At 45.9% G+C, this 21487-nt stretch overlaps 2 protein-coding genes across 2 annotated transcripts in view; one reads left to right on the top strand and one right to left on the bottom strand.

Moving 5' to 3' along the window:
* Positions 1-6860, top strand: part of nyap2b (neuronal tyrosine-phosphorylated phosphoinositide-3-kinase adaptor 2b) — a 16307-nt gene extending 9447 nt beyond the window's left edge. The window contains exons 3-7 of the mRNA XM_062551711.1: positions 1-272; positions 330-1200; positions 3869-4687; positions 4877-4980; positions 5119-6860. The exon at positions 1-272 is cut by the window's left edge and continues 6 nt beyond it. Coding sequence (XP_062407695.1) covers positions 1-272; positions 330-1200; positions 3869-4687; positions 4877-4980; positions 5119-5370 — 2318 coding nt within the window. The 3' untranslated portion in view covers positions 5371-6860. The remainder of the gene's footprint in view (positions 273-329; positions 1201-3868; positions 4688-4876; positions 4981-5118) is intronic.
* Positions 6861-7776: 916 nt separating this feature from the next.
* Positions 7777-21487, bottom strand: part of LOC134099024 (collagen alpha-4(IV) chain-like) — a 39063-nt gene continuing 25352 nt past the window's right edge. Inside the window, exons 23-48 of the mRNA XM_062551700.1 lie at positions 21148-21308; positions 20930-20999; positions 20612-20718; positions 20213-20396; positions 20008-20088; positions 18958-19065; positions 18505-18729; positions 18155-18313; positions 17752-17919; positions 17484-17624; positions 16312-16416; positions 15996-16177; positions 15809-15872; positions 15536-15610; positions 14708-14797; positions 14508-14612; positions 14329-14400; positions 14048-14173; positions 13782-13889; positions 12388-12543; positions 11881-11988; positions 11023-11160; positions 10060-10176; positions 9705-9893; positions 9173-9456; positions 7777-8912 (exon numbers count right to left, since the gene is read on the bottom strand). Coding sequence (XP_062407684.1) covers positions 8631-8912; positions 9173-9456; positions 9705-9893; positions 10060-10176; positions 11023-11160; positions 11881-11988; positions 12388-12543; positions 13782-13889; positions 14048-14173; positions 14329-14400; positions 14508-14612; positions 14708-14797; positions 15536-15610; positions 15809-15872; positions 15996-16177; positions 16312-16416; positions 17484-17624; positions 17752-17919; positions 18155-18313; positions 18505-18729; positions 18958-19065; positions 20008-20088; positions 20213-20396; positions 20612-20718; positions 20930-20999; positions 21148-21308 — 3605 coding nt within the window. The 3' untranslated portion in view covers positions 7777-8630. The remainder of the gene's footprint in view (positions 8913-9172; positions 9457-9704; positions 9894-10059; positions 10177-11022; positions 11161-11880; positions 11989-12387; positions 12544-13781; positions 13890-14047; positions 14174-14328; positions 14401-14507; positions 14613-14707; positions 14798-15535; positions 15611-15808; positions 15873-15995; positions 16178-16311; positions 16417-17483; positions 17625-17751; positions 17920-18154; positions 18314-18504; positions 18730-18957; positions 19066-20007; positions 20089-20212; positions 20397-20611; positions 20719-20929; positions 21000-21147; positions 21309-21487) is intronic.

Genomic DNA, 21487 nt, shown 5'->3' with positions numbered 1-21487 from the left:
GGGAGCCCAACACTAACGCTTCGTCTCTTCTCGTAGCTTCTCAGGGCTGCAGTGAGGACTGCAGGAGGGTCCCCCCGCCGAAGCCCAAGAGGAACCCCAACACCCAACTGAGCACCTCTTTTGACGAGTCCTACATCAGGTCGCACAGTTCCAAGGGCTCGCCCCCGGCCTCTCGGGAATCGCTGGCGCCCTCGCCCCCGGAGCCACAGAGTCCGCCTGGCCGGGACTCGGACTCGGACGAGCCGGTGTACATCGAGATGACGGGCAGCGCAGTGGCGGCGGCGGCGGCGGCCCGTGAGGCGCGGGAGGCCGCCCGCGAGGCTCGCGAGGCCCGTGAGGCCCAGCGCAGCGAGGACGATGAGCCCGGCGAGGCCGTGTACGAGGAGATGAAGTACCCGGCGCTGGACGAGCTGCTGGACTACCCCTCGGGCTACCGCTCGCAGTGCGCCACGCCGTGCCCGTCCGAGCCGGGCGAGCAGACGCCGCTGTCCAGCCGCTGCAGCACGCCGCGCGGCACGCCGCTCTGCGACATCCCCGCGCCCTTCCCCAACCTGCTCACCCACCGGCCGCCGCTGCTGGTCTTCCCGCCGGCGCCCGCCCAGTGCTCGCCCAACTCGGACGAGTCGCCGCTCACGCCCCTGGACATGGCCAAGCTGCCCATGCTGGAGAACGCCTCCTACAGCAAGTCGCCCACCTCCTCCTCCGGCATGGAGCACCCCGGCTCCTCGTCGGCCTCCTCCTCCTCCTCCTCGCACCAAAAAAGCCGGCGCGAGCGAGAGCGCGAGCTCACCGCCACCCCCACCATCACCGTCTCGGGACGCTCCTCGGCGCCCCCGCTGCCCTGCACCCTCTACAAATCCTCGGCGTCCAGCCACGGCTACCAGCGCAGTCACTCGGCGTGCCCGTCCCCGGTCAGCATGGGCCGCTGCCTGACCCCGCTCAGCCTCATGCGGGCGCCGCCGTTCGACGGGCCCTTCCCCGGGGCGGGGCTCCCGCGCAGCGCCTCGGCCACGCCGCACGGCAAGGGCTCGCCGCCGCAGGAGGGGGGCGGCCGGCTGCACGGCTCCATGCAGAACGTGTCGGTGGGGCGCTCGCGCACCCCCACCAGCCCCCTGGACGAACTCACCAACCTCTTCACCACCGGCAGGAACATGCTGAAGAAGAACACCAGCGGCAGGAAGTCCAAGGAGCCGGGAGAGAGTAAGTTCATTCACCTTCCATCTCATCCAGCCATCTTATCCACGGACTTATCTGTCTGTCCGTCTATGTCTCTGGCTATCTGTCTATGACCATATTAAGACCGTGCACTGCAGATAACATCTTTAACGCCAAACTGTTGAATCCATTAACAGTAAAATAAAAACAAGTGCTTTCCTATATTTGTGTAAACAAGTACTTTCGCTATACTTCATCTTGCAGCGCTGAAGGTATTAGGAGCGCTTCTGTGATTGCTTTGCTGTTGGTCAAAGCGCTTGTTTACATTTTAAGTCCTGCCCATTAGTCCCGCACATGACATGCTTGGGGGCGAGAGGTGCTGCGGCGGCGGCCCTCTTGCCTCTGGCCACAGATCTTTGCTGTGTTTCCTCTGCAAGCTTGCTTAATCTGGACGCTGAAAACAGACTGATACAGATCATATGATTTAATCTGCGGAGATTAGGGGCAAAAGCAGCCTGCGCGCCTCTCCGGAGGCCTCGGCCGCGGCACTAAGCCAGCGCGGTGCATTACTTTTAAATATGTAAACATCGCCTTTAAACACAGACAAACGTGCTGCTGCAGTGGACTCTGCCAGAGCATCGGGTGTGCTGCTGCAGAGCGCAGAGGCACAAACACATCAGGCTTGCAGTTGTTTTCAAAGGGCCCTGTGAGTCATTTGAATTGCCTCGACGTTCCCAGGCTTGGAGTGGTGCTTGTGTGCTCAGGGAATTTCTTCAAAAGAGACCCCCCCCCCCCCACCCCCCTACACACACACACACTCCTACTGAACTAGATCTCCGTGATCTAGATTCTTGTTAATGAATTGATACAGCCTGTTTGTTCTTCAGTGGAATATCAGTGCAGTCTCTCAGTGTGTGCAGCAGTGTTCAGCACTGATGGAACGCATCAGTGGTGTTTTTTTTGTACTGATGAAACGTGTGCTAAAGATCATTCCCATGGATGAATATTGTGAGCAGAGGCATTTTATAAGCAGATGATAACAACTGTTGGTTGAAATAGATGTCTCTCCAGAGGCTGGTATGAATATCAGTTGTGATTAAAGCAGGCATTTCTTTATCATCATGTCTTTCATTTTGATTAGGATGAATTTGAACTTCATTTTGTCACACAGTGTTCGTGCAGAAAGTCAAAGCAGTGACTCCCACACGTGAGTCTTCATTGGAGAGGAAGTGTGCTTCCATATCATGGCAACAGAGGAGGACATTTCCTCGTAGAATCTCTCTGTGCCAGAGGGATGGCCAATCAGAGCGCAGGTCACAGCAGCCCTGTGGAATCAGAAGCGCTATAACTGGCAGGGCATGGGATCATGTCTCCACCTGCTCACACTGCTTCATGATTCCTTTATATATAATGATAATAATAATAATAATAATATTTATGTTAATAATATATATATGTTTTTTCCCCCTAAATTACTGGCATGATGCTTGCATACAGTTTATTCAACTCTTCAAAGTCTTAGAGACTCAAGCTTGCCATTATGTGTGTTGTTCATCCAGGAATATTTGCTGGACAATAGCATTTGTGTTATGTGCTGGGTCTAAACAAAGTATTGGCACAGCAGTCACTCTTGTCCATCACTTTGGGTGTTGTTACTCCTGTTGTTGTCATGTGACTGGTCTTTTTTTCTGGGGGCTGTTGTTTTCCCCAGCTGTCAGGTGACTGCTGTCTGTTGTCAGGGCGATGTCGATCGTGCGTGGCTTCATCTGGTTCACTGGCAGGTTGCACCTGATTTGCACCTGATTTCCATCCCATGGGGCCATGCAATCACCACTGCCATGTGTTGGCTTGGACAGTAGTGTGTAAAAAACATGGTCTGCTATAGCTAGTTGATGGAAGAATGACCTATTTAACTGACCAATCAATGCGGTCTTGGATAGTGGATGAGGGACTTGGCCTCATTTACACACACACACACACACACACACACACACACACACACACACACTGAGATCATTACTTGTGCTTTCTTCTGTGGTGTGGCAGACAGTGACACATGTTAAAAGGTGATTAACATGTGAGATGACTACCGGTATCAGTGAAGGATTGATCAGAGTCTTTAACAAGTTGTTTGTGTGCATGTTTAAATGGATAAATAGTCCTGAAAACCCTGCAGTAAATTAAAAAAAAATTGAAAGTAGTCCAAGATATGATTTCATCTGTACGTGGTGAAATGGAGGTTATATCAAGTGCAATTACTATGCCCTTACTCCTTGTGATGATCATAGAGTTAAATTCATAAAGATCTACTATATATGACCACGTTGACTCCATAATGTCCATAGGATTTTATTTCAGTATGTGCCACATTAATATTATTTTTTTTTCATGCTCCACAAAGATATGTGCACAATACGCATCTAACAGACCGCACGATTTGGCTTTGATGATGCAAACATATTTAATCCTTTGTAGCTATATCTTCAGTGTATGCTGAAGCGCCACCAAGTGGTGAAATAATGATATCGCAAATGTGCACCTGTTCAGAGAACTCAAAATGATCAGTTAAGGTTGGGTTGGGCGATACCATTGTATGATTTGTTGAAAATGTAAACGTTGTCTTTCAATAACAAAATTGTCTAGTAAAATCTGTGGAGATTAACACTAGTGTTGCAAGACCGTAATTAAAAATAGAATTTGTCTTCTTTACCAGGCGAGTCCAAAGGAAGATGCCACAGTTCCGAGACCAAAAAGGAGGGAAAAGATCGACACCACAAAGAATCAAAGCGAGACAGTAAGGAGCGGCACAGCAGCTCTAAAGAGTCGAGACGCGACAGCAAAGATCGGAGCTGCAACGGCATAGAACCTATGCCGCGTCGTGACAGCAAAGACAAGACAGGTAACGTGTCAGAGGCTCTCCACAGGCAGGATAGCAAGGACAGAATCGGCAACAACGTGGACATTTTCCAGCGCCGTGACAGCAAAGACCGCGGAAACACCATGAGTGAGCTTTTGCCGCGACGTGACAGCAAAGACAGGGGTTGCAATGGAATCGACTGCTTGCCAAGGCAGGACAGTAAAGAAATGGTTAGGAATGGAGCCGAGACGAGGCGCGACGGCAAAGACAGAGGCGGTCATGTCGCAGAGGGCATGTCAAGGCACGAGAGCAAAGAGTCGGTTAGAAATGGACTGGAAGTCAGGCGAAATAGTAAAGAAGGCGGCCGGAAGGATTCGGAGAGCAGACGGGAGTGGGATTGCAAGGAGAGGAGCTCCACGGACACAAAACGGGAGAGCAAAGACCGTGGATGCAACTCTGCAGATTTCATTTCGAGGCGTGACTTCAAAGACAGGGTTGGGCACGTCCCGGAGCCGTTGCCCAGGAACGAGGGCAAGGACAGGGCCAACCATAGCGCAGAGACCACTAAAACGAATGAATGGGAAGGACTGTCTGGGCCACCGGCCATCGGGACACCCAGTCGGCTCGGACGATCCTGTGTTAGTCCCACCATGGTGTTGGGAAACACCAGTTCAGGTAGGAACTCATGCCCATTGATGTTTTGCGCTGCAATCGCGTTGTCTTTGATGTCCGTGTGTTTTAGTCTTTCAATGCTCTCTCATCGACTCTAATCTACCATTGTCTGTGCAAAATCCCATATCAGATAGTGTACTGCAACAGATCCCTGAATGGAGTGTAATAGACAGTTTACCTCTCTCTCTGCAGAGCTGAAGACAGCGCAGAAAATGGGTCGCTCGCCCTCCACCCCAGTGGCGCCATCTCCACTAGGGACGCCCCAGCGACAACCTCAAGAGCCTCTACAGAGCCAGGTAATGCCGACATTGGTTATGTTTCTACTACTGTAACTTGTGTATGTACCATTAGTCAGCCAGTGCAACATGCAGCATGCTATCAGGCATTACACACACTGTTTGAGTACTCATCTGTGTCCTGCCCCGTCACTTCAGATGCCACCCATGCCGTGGGTATATGGCGACAGCACAATGATGGACATGATCGAGCGCAAGCAGCGTCTCTGTCGGGAGATTCGCTCACGGCAGCAGCAGCCCCCACCGCCCCAGCGGCCACCTGTCCGGAGTCCATGCAAACAGGAGAGCCTACCCGCCCTCCCAGGCTGGAAGAAGAGCAATGGGGCCAAGAAGTATGGCCCCCCTCCGTATCCCAGCCAGACAACGGTCTTTTGGGACACTGCCATCTGAACCTCTGGGTAACACCCCTGCGGACTATCTCTGCTAACATGTCATCTCTTTGTAAGGAGCTGTCTGAAAAGAGGATGCTTTTCTATCAGAATGAACAGCAGGTGGTTTTTCCATAGCAATATATCTGAGGGTCAGGCTTTCCTATCATCCTTGTTTATATCTGATATTTTTATATTATAATGTGATTTCTTGTAATATACGTAGCATTAATAGATATTTTCTAAAGAAAAATAAACACAATATGTCTTTAAAGATTATGTAGATGTAGAACAATGAAATGTTTGTTTTATACCTTTTTTTGTCTCAGACATTGCTATCCGCAACCTAACAGTACCTAGTTACAACGTTGTGAGCTCTCCAAGCCTATTTTAATTCAGACATCTAAACATTAATTTACTATGCTGAAATGTTACAAACGTAGGCTACCATATATAATGGAGTTTTTTTTCCCCTAAGTGGGATTTCTATTGTAACTGGAATAGGCCTGGCTGTCTTTTGGTTACCTTTCAACATGTAGGATGCTATAAGAATGTGCAACCCCAACAACACAGTTACATTTCCTTTTTTTATTGAAACACTTCAAATATATACTTGGATTGTTTGAGATTGTCATGTGATGAGTTAACATAAGCCTAACATAGGCCTTGTAACACCTGTTTTGGTTGTTGATACCTAGGCAATTAACTAAATTTAATGGCAGAGTACGGAGGGAGAAGAAAGGAAAAATAAGCATTTATGTATGTCAAGAGAAAAGGAAAAGATTACTTTTAATGGAGAGGGGAACAGTAGATGAGAAACCAGCATGTGAGATTGGTGGCTTGTGAACTCGAGCCTGGAGTCAAGGCAGTTTCCTGGGGGGAGTTGGCACCCTTCCCACAGCCTGCACAGTGAAGACACCTGCCCCTCCAGTCAGAGTCCGAGCCCTGTAGCCCTCACACAAACTAATAGCAGAACAATCAATGCTTGAGCTTTCTACACCTTATTACTTTTACTAACTTCATTTTATGCACTTGCTTGTGAGGACGAAAAAGAGAAGAAAAAAGTTCCTGATATTGTTGATATTTTTTGGTACTGTCTAGATGCTGTGCCGTATATTTATGATAGTGTAAGTGGAGGGATCGTATTGTATGACTGACTGAGATCATGTAAGACAATCCAACACCAGCAATTGGCCAACCCCTTTCACCACTGATTATGTGACAGGCACTCTCCTGGGGTCTGCTAGCAAAGACCCTCTAATTGTAGCAACTGGTCTAACCCATAATAAGGGTCAAAGCTGCACTGAGGCATATGTAGTAATTATGCTGCATTAAAAAAGTCCAAACTAAAATAAAAAGAACTGCACTACCCATAATCCACCATCACACAGCAATTGGCTGGATACCTCCCACCTCCCTCTACCTCAACCTCTCAAATCAGCTGAAGTGGTTTTCATTTGCACGTTGAATGCAAGATCTGCATTGCCAAAGCATTTTGGGTATTGTAGTGTAAGCCCCCCCCCACCCCAACCTACCCCCCCCTCACCCATCACCACACAACCTCCATGGTTATATCATCTGAAACATGTTCTAAAATGAGTTGCCTTGGAGACCACTGCTCACTGTGACTGGAAGACGGAGGTCACTCTTTGAGTAAAAGGTCACAATAGAAAAACACTTGAGAAAAGGGAGTTAGTGAACAAATGTGCAGGGGTCGCAACAATGCTGTGTTTGAAGTTTGCAGACACTAGTATATGCAGGCATATAGAGAAGTGTGGGAAATAAAACTGATGCTAATTAATTTCATTATCACTCAGGCTTATCAAACGTGGCCTGTATGTTTGTTTTATCACTCAAATTTTGATCATATGAACATGGAGGGTCGAAGTTTTTTTTTTTTTAAACCTGTGTGTGTATGTTTGTGTGTGTGTGTGTGTGTGTGTATACACGCGTGTGTGCCAAGCTACACTGGATGCAGCTTAATGCTGAAATGATTGTTTGACATTCACTCTCCGGCCACACGGTGGCGCTGGGTTTTGAAATGTAACGATGTACAATCTCTTTTTTGTATGTACAAATGTGCACTGTGAAAGGTAGAGTCCTCTGTCATATGGCACTGAGTGTTATTATCTTATCTGTAAAAAAGGTATGCTGATTGTCACACCTGTCTTTTTGAGAGAAATAAATATGAACTTCAATTTGCTGTGGCAAAGCCAAGAGTCCTGGTGTGGAATCTTTTGGGACGTACTTGAGATATGTAGGCTATGTTAAGTATGGACCCCCCCCATTTTTAAAGTTTCTTCCCTATGATAGTGTTCTTCTTTTAGATTCAATTTTGTTTCAAGATATAGTGATGACACACACACACACACACACACACACACACACACACACATTGAAATTCATGGTTCTCAATTATGTGTTTTACCATGTCCACTGAGGGCACTGATGGATTACACAAATGCATACAGAACCACATCAGATATTACTACATGGTATGACATCTCATGCACCGAAAGACAGAGTTGATTGTAAAACACATAATACATTAAAACTGGACACAGCACCCTTAAGTCACATTAAACAAAAATTGATCACAATGTTCAAATTGTAACATATCAGAGGCAGGTTAGATGCCATGAATGAACATTGACAATCCGAGAGGACCATGATAAATCAGGTCTAGCATACATACAGGGCGATATGGGACCAACTGAGACACTAGAAGAAACAAAAAATGCCAAATACAGAATGTTTGACAAACTGATCTAAGGATTCAATGAGCTTTAGTTTAGGATAGCTTGTTATTGAACAGTCTACAACACATTTAGGATCAATATTACGTTTTTATATAATTATACAGAAGAATGTAATTATCGAACTAAAGCTGGTCAGATAGCTTTCATTAATTCTATCGCAAATGGTCAAATACTAATTACTACAAAGGAGAATAAGAAATTATATTTGTTGATTATGCAGAAATGAAAAATACAGCTTTGAATGAATAGGTTCACAATATCACATACATGTAGTTCTAATTTGTTAATTAAACCAAACTGCTATGTATATTTATGGGGATTAACACTGACATAGAACTTTGTCTTTATCCTTTTGATGAAGTATAATTACAAATCATGACAACCAACGAAAGGATCTCACAAAAGATAATACTTCACACTAAACTTCAATTAAAAAGTAAAGAAAACAGGGATTGTAGATTGTAATTCATAAAAATGAATTCATAAAAATGTATGATCTACATAAAAATGTTATGTAATCAGATTACTGTTGCTGTAACTGTATGCTGCTCCTCATACACACGTGGCATTTGCTTGCACGATTTCTCTGTTCCGTCGGACCTTTGAGTGTGACTGGCGTTGGGGGGACTATGAATTGATCATAAAGGCTAACGCTGGTCAACCAAAAACTGTACAAGTTCTCAAAGTAGTGGCATGTGCCTCTGGCTCCCTGGCACTCGATGGCGGGTTGGGTACGGAAGTCCGTTAAACAGCTTCCTGGGGAGGTCAGGGATTGGCCACCCCCCTCATCTCCTGTGCCAGTGGACTGAGGAAACACACACACACACACACACACACACACACACACACACACACACACACATTTACACTTAGTCATGAGACAATTTCAATTATTTATGAATCCAAAAGGTTAAGAAGTATAGTCACAGTGGAGGAAGACACACCACGCATACACACACACACACACACACACACACACACACACACACACACACACACACACGCACAACACACCCCACACAACAGCACTTTGCAGACAATACTGTGCACATTGACATCACTGACCAAAAGGAATGAGTATCCTTGCCACAGTGTCCTCCAGCCTGCTGGACACCCAACCCTCTCCTCGCCCTGGCTGTGGAAGGCCACGGCGGGGGACGGGATCTCGCACACCACGCAGCGACTGATGAAGAGCGAGATGTTGTGGCCCTCCATGGGCATCATGGGCGCAGCGGCGGTGGTGGACAGCCAATAGGACTTGTCGTTGCGGCTGGCGTAGTCGCAGGAGTCTTTGTTGCAGTAGCTGAATGGCATGGTGTTGAAGGTGGGCATGCAAGAACCTGCTTGACCTTTAGGGAGAGAATGTGCATGCACACGCACGCACACACACACACACACACACACACACACACACACACACACACACACACACACACACACTGCAGTAAGAACAACTTCTGTCTCTAAAAGGGTATATATTCTATTATCACACTGTTTACATTGTCAAATACATAACTTGCCATGTTAGCATGGCTTCCCTCATGCTAGAAAGTAACATTTCAAATGTCAATTTGTGTTTTCTGCAGTGAATCCATACCAAGGTCCTGTGTGTGAGCTCTCTCTTGTCCTCCCAGATAGAGAAGACTGTAGCCATTCCACATCTCATGCATGTCCCGAGGACACTTGGGTATGGTTGCTGACTGGCTGTGAATGACCAATAGGAAGCCAGGGCTAACTGATGCTATGCTTCCTGGGAAACCAGGGTCTCCTGTTTCCCCTTGTGGGCCTGGTTGATGAGGTAGCGCATGGAGCATCAAAAAGAAACATTTCGTCATAAAAAAAGAATTCAAGATGTTTGAAAATGTAACATCATACAGTATGTTCATGAAATAAACACTCACAGACTATTGTTTTTAAAACAGTTTTGGCAAATCTGATAGATGACCTCATACCTTCAGGTCCCACAAATCCATTGACTCCAGGATCACCTGGATCTCCTCTGAGTCCAGGAGGTCCCTCAGGACCATCTCCTCCAGATGACCCACGAGACCCCTCTGCACCTTTGGGTCCTACAGAGACACCATCGATCTGACCATCAACTCTAGCTCATCAGAAATAATGAACTCTGGCATTTGTCTGCTACTGCAGAAACTAGAAAGTAACACTACTTTACATTAAACTTATGTTTAGACATCTTTAATTCTGTCAACATTTGTATTTATAATGATTAACAAACATGATCTTATCAGACATTTTTGTTCTATACATGTTAGCACCTGTTGTATCAATAATGGCCGGGTTTCCCAGATTCACTAAGAAGCTCTTAAGTGCTAAGAACTTCTTAGGAGCGCTCTTAGAGCGTTCTTAGGGTGCTTTCACACCAACATCGTTTGGTCCGCACCAAACGGTCCATTCGTACCAAAACCTCTTAGTTTGGTTCGTTTTCGTTGGTGTGAAAGCATTAATCGCACTCGGGTGCGCACCAAAACAAGCGGACCGAGACCCCCAAAAAGAGGAGGTCTCGGTCCGCTTGACTCCGCACCAAAAGTAGACCTCTGGTGCGGTCCCTCTGGTGAGAACGCGAACTGGGGTCCAAACCATAGACTGTAGGTCAAAATAGTGAGTCAAAATTGGCGCCGATTTCTACCGGAAGATAAACATTGAGAAAAAAATCAATCAGACAAATTTTGGTTCGTTTTCTGGTGTGAAAGCGGACCGCACTGGAGTCTATATGCTACATAATAACAATTTCACTGCCTGAAGCGGACCAAATAATCGAATTAGTGGTGTGAAGGCGCCCTTAGAGTGCTCCTAAGAAGTTCTTCGCACTTAACAGCTTCTTAACGAATCTGGTACACCCGGCCAATAAAATGTATCAGGCAATCTAGTGTCTCATTGTCACCAGGGTCCAGTACCTTTGAATCCTGGAGATCCAGTGGGGCCAGCAGGGCCAGCCGGACCAGGAGGGCCATGGCTAGGACCAGGGAGGCCTTTAAGTCCAGCAGGTGGCGTAACTATAACACCTATAACTACACCTTGCTCACCCTTTCGGCCTATGAGAACACACAGAGAAGATGGGGAGCACTTGGCTGGTTGGCTACAAGTAGCAATAGAGGGACAGGGGGACAATTATGGAAAGCCATACGGTACCACATATCCAACACTAATTCCAGTGATGAATTGGACAAATTATATTGTGGTAGTTGAACCACTTTTCCAGCTAAATAAATCACACAACTTTGTAATTCAAGATCTTCACACAAAAGAGAGGCAGAATGACAAACAGATCCCGTGGCTGGCAGCTTGGGAGAACAAGAGATCTCAGGAAACAAAAGTAGACATTCACCATTACTTAGTGCTAGCAGAGGCCTGTACAAAGCCACTGCCTTTAATGTCACAAAGACCATTGACTTCATTGGATTCATCAGACTTTACTGAAATCATAAAGGTTCACTGCAGAGGACAATGGAGTTGAACACAATAGAATTGTTCTGTCCTCTGTTATCTCTTGCTAGAGAATAGAAAAAGGACAGTCTGCATTATACTGTAGTTGTAGTGGAAGACAAAGTGGGCCAAAACCAAGGAGTTAACATTTCATGTCCTAGCAAATGAAGGGAAATTGGAACACCTTTCAGACATGGCGCTTTATTGTTTAGTGATTTCAACTGGTAGCCTAGAGGTCAAGAGGTTGAAAGCAAAAAAAGACTAATCTGCATTCCTACTGTACAGCAACTACATGGAATTGTATTGCTGTTCTAGGATTAAGCACTGACCTGGTGGACCAGGCGGTCCTGAGATTCCTGGGAGGCCTTGGGGACCAGGGAAACCAGGCTGGCCTGCATGACCAGGTGGTCCTCTGGGACCCTCGTATCCTCTGAGTCCTGTCAGGACACAGACACATGAGCCGAACAGCTCAGCCCCTCTCCACCTCACGCCATTAAAACAGTACAAGGTCAAGGACATCACAGAATCACACAACAGCTGTTCAGTTCACAAAGCTACATTATACTGAATGTTATCTTATGGAAATGCATGAAACACAAGCTCATGGCAATGGGATGCATAAGAGAATGAATTAATGTGAATCGGCTGGATGAACGAATCGGCTGGAATAGATATGTGGTAGGACTGGTACTTTCTGGAGCAGGAGTTTTAAATTCGGTAATTTCCCCTTGGGGATGAATAAAGCATATCTATCTATCTATCTATCTATCTATCTATCTATCTTAACCTCTGCAAATGAAGTTGGTCAAGCTTTGACGTGACTTATTTCCTCTCACCTTTAGGGCCAGCGGGTCCATTATATCCTGGGGGTCCTGGAGGCCCAAGGGCTCCCGGGTCCCCTTTGAGTCCCGGCTGGCCTGGCCGTCCAGGGTCACCACTGTCTCCTCGGTAGGCATGTGTTGGGCCGGGCGGTCCTGGAGGACCACTCTGTCCTGACCACATGAGAAAGACAAAAGGACATTCATACGGCTTGCATATGAAGATGCATGAAATTAGGATGACAAACATATAGCCCACACACTTATTGATTAAGACACACTTGTACAAACTCAAGCCATACACATCCATTAAGGATCGTAAAGTATTCATAATGCTTAATATCTAATGATATAAATCTATAGCCAGTCAAAACATGACTGCAATGCACTCATATAGCATTATGTTGTATCTTTTACTGTCTATGGTTGTAACATGAGCCTTTGCAGATGAAGTACCACAGAGCTTCTATACCTCTTGATAATTGGCTCATACTTTCTATGAATCCAGTATTCATAAAGCAATATAAATACAATCACAAAGGGTTATATAAACCATTCATAAAGCCATCAAAACTATTATCATTAGTATGTAACAAATGCATTATGAAGCTTATCTGACCTCTTGATAATGGCAATGATTGCACATTCATATTATTTACAACTGTCAAAGAAGCTTTAAAATGCCTTGAGACACTTCAAGCTCTAAAGTCTTATACGGTAACCTCATAATGCTTTATGAACGTGGTCATGCGTACATAATAGTTCCATATAATAATGTAAATGATTATGAGGCTTTATGAATGGTTTATAAACATTCATGAATGTGTTTATGCTTTATGAACACTGGGTTCATAGAAAGTGAAAAGAAAGAAAGACTTTCCTGTTAAAACAAGCTCACTCCCCTGTTTAGCGATACACATGGAAGATGCTTAAAGATTTCAACCAATCAGAGCAAAGCCAATTTTGGGAAGCCCGGTTAACTTTATGGCAATGAGCTATGATGTGGTTCAATGGGAACCAGCGGCAACATTTTCAAAAACCAGATGCTCACAACTGTGAAAACAAAATCTATGTCAATTTCAGTTCCCATGAACATTTGTTCCAATTAGTGTTTAGTGCAATAACATAACAAGGATGAACGGGCTGGTAAGGGCTTGCAGTGATACAGTATAATGAGAATATTTGTTCTAGGACTGTATGAGTAACCAATAAAATGTATTGATTTATTGACTAGCGAATCAATAATATGAATGTTCCCTCCGATATGGCTGTGATTATGTAATGGTACTATTGCAAGCACATATATTTTTTTCTCAGATTAAATTTTTCTCTTCAAAATATAGTATATTTTTCGTCCTGCTCGCCTGTGCTCTGCTCTGCTCTGTGTGTCAGCAGGGAAGGACTCTACCAACCTGGAGGGCCATGATGGCCAGGGGGGCCTGGATCTCCAACAGGTCCTCTGTTGCTCTGCGTGCAGTCTCTCCCAGGATTGCCTGGCGGCCCCGGGACACCTAGGAGGCCTAGAGAGACATTCGGTTAAACTGATGTCCATATTGACCACATCATCTGTCACTCCCAACAATTTTCAGGACAGTGAAGACAGACAAGAATGTATAACTTGTTACACATGTGGTATAAAGATATGAACCAATGACCAATATGACACTATCAGTCATACCTGGTGATCCTGGATTGCCTCTGAAACCCTTTGATCCTGGTTGAGAGAATCCTTTGAGTCCTGGTTCTCCTCGTGGGCCTTGATCTCCAGGAAAACCAGGGGGTCCTGGGAAACCTACACCTGACCCTGTGAAAGTACACAACATGGAGCCCATGCCTCTGTTAGGTTATGGAACACATGCGGAAAGGACTTTGCAAATTACTTTTGAATGTTTTTAAGAAGCAAAGAGGGGGAATATGTAGCTCAATAGCTCAAGGCGTGAATCTACTGAGTTTCCTTACCACTTGATCCTCTCTCTCCCTTTGAGCCTATAAGGCCATCCAGACCAGGCAGACCTGGATCTCCTGTTGGGCCTGAAAAAGGACAAATTCAACTCACATTATACATGTGGAACCCTTACAGAACCTTATCCCAAACCCAGACATTGCCTGTGGTGAGTGAGTATGTGCATATAGCTCACCCGGGTGACCTGTGGGTCCAGGGTAACCTTTAGGGCCTGGAGGTCCTTCAGGGCCAATGGGGCCTGGGGGACCACCGAAACCAGATCCTGGAGGACCAGCAGGGCCTGCATACGCACAAACACAGTGCACATTATAGGCAGAAGAGAAAGAGATAGATAGGTGCTATAGATGGATGAAGTGGTGGGCCATTCAGTCTCACCTGGGAGCCCTGTGGGACCTTGGTTTCCTTTGGGGCCAGGTAATCCATGATAGCCATAGTCACCCTTCTCTCCCGGGTCTCCACTTGTCCCTTGAAAAGCAGAAGACAAGATAAATCAACAGGGATCTGGGCTTCCAAAATGGAACAACTGCAGGTGGTAAGTTCCATTCCAGCTGCTGCCACCAGAGCCATATAAAGAGAGAGTTGCGACAACCCGGGTACAGAAAATTCGGTTTGTGACGTGGTTCGTATAACTTCAAGTAGTTCAAATAGTTCCCGGAAGCGATTTTGACTGTTCGTTAGAATCATAAAATAACCGTCTTTTACTGTCTGTTAACGAGTGTTCGATCCTAACTTCCGGGAACTATTGTTGAGAAAATATGGAACATTAGCGTCAATGGAGTTGTCGCAACTCTCTCTTTATATGGCTCTGGCTGCCACCATTGTGGCCCTGATCAAGGCGAGTTCCTTCTGGGACACTGTCCCTGTAATTGGTTCACTGTAAGACGACCACGATAACAGCATCAGCTACATGTTGAATAAAGGAAATGTATCGACATGACCTGACATGACCTGACATGATATGACATGATATGAGATACAGTATGCCATGATATAATATAATATGGCATCACATTATATGATATAAAACATGATACAATATGATATAATTTACCAGTACAGCCTGATGATCCATTAGCCGGGCAGCACATGGAAAAAAATAGACAGAGAGTGCAAATGTTCCATTTTACGTTTTCAAATGTGACATTAAATCCCATATTGTGAAACAATCAGTGAGTGTGTAAATGCCACATAGACAACACTAACCTGGAGGACCAGTGTCTCCCGGCAATCCTTTCGGCCCTGGAGGCCCGGGGAGTCCTTGGCTGGGCCCTGGTTCACCTGTTTAAAGTAGACATAAACTGTAAAGGTCTCACACAGAGTTCACACTGATGACCCGTCCACCCCTGAACCCCTATGGTTCTTATTCCCAATTATTACTTTCTGACTATAAAGGCTGGCATGCTATAAAGGTCTTCACACCCAGTCCTTTTCACAGTAGCCATGGTTTGATTTGCCTTTGGTGCCCATCCAGCCTACCTTTCATGCCATCTAAGCCTGGCAGTCCATATGGACCTGGCGCTCCTGAGACACCTGGGTCACCCTGAACGGAACAAGAGATAACAGTGAACTCTTCCATCTCCCCTCTACAGGACACACAGTGCATTGGGACATGCGCAGAGAAAGGTGGCATGCAGTGTCTACAAGCTTATCATTCCAAGTTGACCTTGCCACCATCGAATCCAGGAACCCCACTGGGCCCCCGATCTCCCCGAGGTCCAGGAGGGCCGGGGAGTCCAGGATGTTCGCACCATGCTGGCGGACCTCGCGGGCCTTTCTGATACCCAGGTGGGCCGTCCACACCGTTCGGACCTGGCCGACCTGGTGGTCCTGGGAAACCCTTATCACCTACAGTAGGCGTGAAATAAAAATGAGCTGTGTCTCAGATCTCATGTCCAATAAGGCAGTCTGTGTGGATGAAGATGTCAGGCAAGATGCCTTTTGTGAAATATACAGTGCTAAGTATGAGTTCATAGTCATACCTCTGTCTCCAGGACGTCCATTTGGCCCTGGAGGTCCCGGGTTTCCCATTTCACCCTGCTGTAGAATGGGTGAAAGTCCTGGAGGCCCTGGGTATCCCCTCTCACCTGTGAATATTGACAACAAATCTAAAAGTTGCCCCCATCAAACCAAACTCTTTAAGAAATAATGATTTTACAGATTACCCTATATTTTGCACTAAACAATGTTATGTGGTTTCTAAGCGAAAATATTTTTCATCACATACAGCAAACATCACCTCACTATACTGTAGCTGCCCTGAATACACTGTAAAAAAAAAAAGTCTCTGTGGACAGCCCAGGCTCCAAAAGCGGCAACAAAACAACTTGGCCCAACCTTTGACCAAGAGTTTCAATTGCACGGGAGGGAGGAGGTGGAAGTAGCAATCTAGCTCTCTGTTTTGTTTGAACGTCAGCAGAAGTGACGTTACCCAACATCGCTTACCGCACTTTTAAAGGATGTACAGTATATTAACCACATACTACCACTTCAACCACATATCATGAATTACAGAGGAAGTCACATTTGTCATATTCAAAGTAGTCATTCATAGTGAAAGTAAATAACTGTGCAGAACTGTTTTGTAGTTGACTATATGGGAAGTAAGTTTCACTTTGCCAATGAGCTCAAATAATAGGCGAGTGCAGATGCCCCACTGACTGCCAAAATACAGATGCGCTGTTTGAAGTTATGCAGCTTGCTGTTAAAGGGGATTATCAGTGTCACTCTCATTGGTTTAAAGGATGTCACGCACAAAACAAACACATTACTGATTAAGAAATAGAGGACCAACACTTTTGAACAATGCTACCAATGTCTGATCACAAAATCATGCCGAATGTGGACTGGATACACCATGAAACTTTATGCCTCTGACCATGTGTTTTTGATCATGAGGAAAGGGCCCCTGGAGCTTTACTGGGTTTATCCTGACCAATTACAAGTACCAAGACATTTTTCTTATTAATTTTCATAAAACAATGTTGTTTGTACAATAAATAATTTCGATCAATCAATCAATCAATCAATCAATCATCTTAAACATTTTCTGCATTATGGTGTCTGTGCTGTATGCATGTCAATAAAGGGTTATTGGACTTCACAACATTACATGGTACTTCTACAGGTTTGTGCATGTAGAGGATAAAGGCACCTTTTACTCCTTTGAAGCCTCGGTCACCATCATCCCCATCCCGTGCTGGGTAACCTGGGTCTCCTTTTCTTCCAGGGCGGCCTGTCACTCCCCGATTTCCAGGTCCCCCAAAGCCAGGTATTCCTGGGACACCTCTGTTACCTACAGGTGGCAAACGATAAGGTCAATATATGAGTTTATGCAAAGCCTAACTTTGTCAGTTCTGGATGGTCAACTGGTTCAATCCATTCATGTACTGAACCAAATGATGACCCGTGACAGAGCTCACCTTTCATTCCGTTAAGGCCAGGTAGTCCAGGGTCTCCGGGCAGCCCAGGCCGTCCTGCTAACCCAGGGGGTCCTAGTAGACCAGGTGCTCCAGGCAACCCTGGGGGTCCTTTGGGACCAGGACCTGTGGGGCCTGGCGGCCCAGTTTCACCTTTGGAACCTTTGGAACCTTGAAGCAAAGAAACATTAATGTCCTCTACTCATGTCATGTGGCAGCACCACATACATATACTGTAGTTGGTGATGAGCAGGAACAGGAATGGCAATGAAACAGCAAATCCAACATCTTGAAAAGGTGTTAGTATATAGTGTTATATACATAAAATTATATGAATCCAAAAAACGAACAGTGAAACATTCAGTCACAGATCAGCCTGGCCTCCACCACCCACCCAGACTCTTACCTACAGGTCCAATGGCTCCTCCTGGACCAGGCAGACCCACTGAGCCTGGCAATGGTTCACACACCACCCCTGGACGTCCTGGAGGACCTGAGGGCCCTGGGGGCCCGGGGTCTCCGATATGCCCTTTGTAACCACTGGTCCCTGTATAGCCCCGGCCTCCTATGGAGACAAGGTCATTGCTTAGTGGACGTACTGTATGTACTGTATGTATGTCTGAAGACTTACTTACTGTATTCACAAATTAAGCACACAAACACGAGGTGTGTATTCACACTGACTAGATGGTGGAACATCTATAACTTCATGTCTAGACATTGTTGTTATATTGCACCAAGCTGATTGTATTGTACCTGGTCCACCAGGTAGGCCAGGTGTTCCCTTTACACCCTTTAGTCCAGGGGGTCCAGAAGATCCTCTTCGTCCAACAGGGCCAGGAATGCCATTTGGCCCCCCACCATCACCTGGTCGTCCTTTCGGGCCTGGAGGCCCCTGGTGACCTGGGTGGCCCGGTGGGCCATCTGCGACGTGTCCCGGACGGCCTGGATCACCCGGATCACCAGATGGACCTTGGCTTCCTGAGAGACATCAGGCACTCCACATTATTAGTATTATTTTTTTTTTTCGTAATTACCGATTTGAAAGTTTCAGAACATAAAAAACCTACACAAACACACAAACATTGACTGTCATCACGATAAAAACAAGTCAAAACCAAGGAAAACAGTTGTACACCACCAGGAAGCAAGAACAATCTGCTGGTCAGCTGGTGAACCAGTAATACAGTAATAACTCTTCTAGTTTACCTGGGGGTCCCAACGATTGACGGAATACATCGTCCCCTTTCGGCCCTTTCAATCCTGGTGGTCCAGGAGGACCTGGCGTCCCCGGCTGCCCTTGACCTCCAGATCTCCCTAGCAACCAAAGAACAGACAGTGAGGATCACAGCTCAATAGTCGGTACGGTTGTCACCTGGTCTTCCTGGTCGCCCCGTTACAGTGTTTGTCTGCATCACCACCTGCAATTGTTTGGCCCTGATCGGGTTGGACCTTTTCTTTATAGCCAACCATTTCAGCGTGGCCCTATCTCTTTCTCTTGTGATTCGCCGCCTGCGAAGCGCTGCAGCTTTTTTTTGCAAAAGCAACTACCTGGATTACAGTTCGACCGTTTATTGTTTTTTTCCTCTCTTTTTGATGACATTGTGATTTTGTTTTGTTTTTTTGGCATTTATATAGGTTAACGTAGAGTAGCAGGAAGCCCCTACGGAAGACTCACACTTTTTTATTTCGAGGTCAGGTAGATTTTTACTTTTCACCCTACCTCTGGTAGGGTATGTTTTGTTTAGGCTGTTAACAATGGTTTATTAACCGTTCCTGCCCTTTGCTCACTCTTCGCGAGTGTTGAAACTTCTTTGATTTTGTGCTTGTAGTCTTCGCAAATAAACCTGTGTATTTTGTAACTCGACTCCTGGGCATTACTAAAGTTGGGTTCCCATTTTGGCATTAAGGCTAATGGGTTCGTAACAATGGTCAACAGTCCATTTCAGTTGGTGTTGAATACTCAAGAGACCAGCATTACCATACATACGAAGCCCTGTTATTCACTCCTTGTCATCACTTTTCTTCACACTAAGTAACCCTTTAGCACAGGGGTCTCAAACTCAAATGCACATCATAGAGACATGGCTTCATTTCTTGAGTAATTTGCCAAATGTGAAAAAGTGCAATACAGCCCCACCACACATGGCCCAAAATGATTAAATAAGAGAGCAGGGCTGACGCTAGCCGCTTAGGATTCAGTCAATATCCGAGCAACACAGAGTATGGCATTTTGACATGAAGAGTATAAATACTCACCGGGAACTCCTTGCGGTCCACGTAGTCCTGGAGGGCCATCTGGACCTCTTCCAACTTCACAGCGCTGCTCACATATATCGCCTAAGTAATGAACACTTAATCAATCTTCTTTAAAAGGCTGAAAGAAACAGTGAAAGAGAAACACACCAGAGCAGACACAAAGAGAGAGACAGACAGACAGAGAGAAAGGTAAATAGATTCTTACCCCTAGGTCCAGGAGGCCCAGGAAAACCAGGGGGGCCCTGTGGTCCTATATCTCCCTCTAGTCCTCTGTCTCCGGCTGGGCCAGGGATACCTGGACCAGGGGGTCCTGGTGGGCCTGGAGGTCCTTTTGGCCCAGGCAAACCTTGGTATCCCTTGTCACCTGCACATCCAGTATAGCTATCACCCTGCACAGGCAGGGTCAAGTAACAAGAGGAAATTAAAAAAGACATATTCGGACATATTCTATACACGATGTGAGTACACTTCAGTTCTTCAGTTCATCATCATCACATACATACCATGCAATACAGAGGAAGCTACAGCTGAATCTATTCACACTACTATCTTATTCAAACTCTGAGGAAAGCTGTCACAGTTTGAAGGTGTACAGTACACTCACTGGGAGCCCTTGATCTCCATCAGGTCCATGGGCTCCATCAGGGCCAGGTGGACCTTGAGCTCCATTATTACCAGGTGATCCCGGAACCCCCTGCTCACCCTTCCTGCCTGTATCAGGAAAAGGAAAAACAGTGCTTGTTTGCTTTTGGTGTAACACTAACTCTTAACTAGATGTACTGCATGCTTGTCAATTTGTCTCCACCTCCTACTCCATCCCCTATTTTTGTGTATGTAAATGAGTGTGTTCATAGTGTGTGCGTGTATTTTTTCTCTGTCTGTGTGTTTATATCTTATCTTATTATATGCAGATGATTTGTACCTTTTGCACCAAAATAGGATTCTCCCTTCTGGCCTTTGACACCGTGGTGACCAGGTACCCCTGGGATTCCCTACATGACAAAAATATCGACTTCAGGTCACACAGCTCATAAAACATAAACTGATATCAATCTTATCACTGCAATACTACCTGAGGTAATGTTAGCGATGTAGGTTACAAGAGGAACAGGTAAAGACAAGCTGATGCAAAGCTCTTACATCAAGGCCTACAGATCCAGGGTCTCCATTGAAGCCAGGGTCCCCCCTTGCTCCAGCTGGGCCCACTGAACCTTGGTAACCAGGAGAGCCGTCTGGTCCTCGAGGTCCTGTGGGACCCTGACGATCAGGGGACGAATCACACAAACACTCTCCAGGATAGCCTGAGAACCGGTTGGACACATACAATTTTTCATCAACAGTTTTTCATCACAGTAGAGTGACTGTCACACTATTGTTCTCTATGCCTATCATGTAGTCACCTCAAGCCCGAAACAATTCATACTGAATTAAGGACATGATGTGCACTAGCCAAACCCTCCCATGTTACTGCCCGATCTCT

The sequence above is a fragment of the Sardina pilchardus genome, chromosome 2 (assembly GCF_963854185.1).
Source record: "Sardina pilchardus chromosome 2, fSarPil1.1, whole genome shotgun sequence".
NCBI lineage: Eukaryota > Metazoa > Chordata > Actinopteri > Clupeiformes > Clupeidae > Sardina > Sardina pilchardus.
Note: the sequence above shows the minus strand (reverse complement) of the source record. Positions and strands in the feature narration are given on the sequence as shown.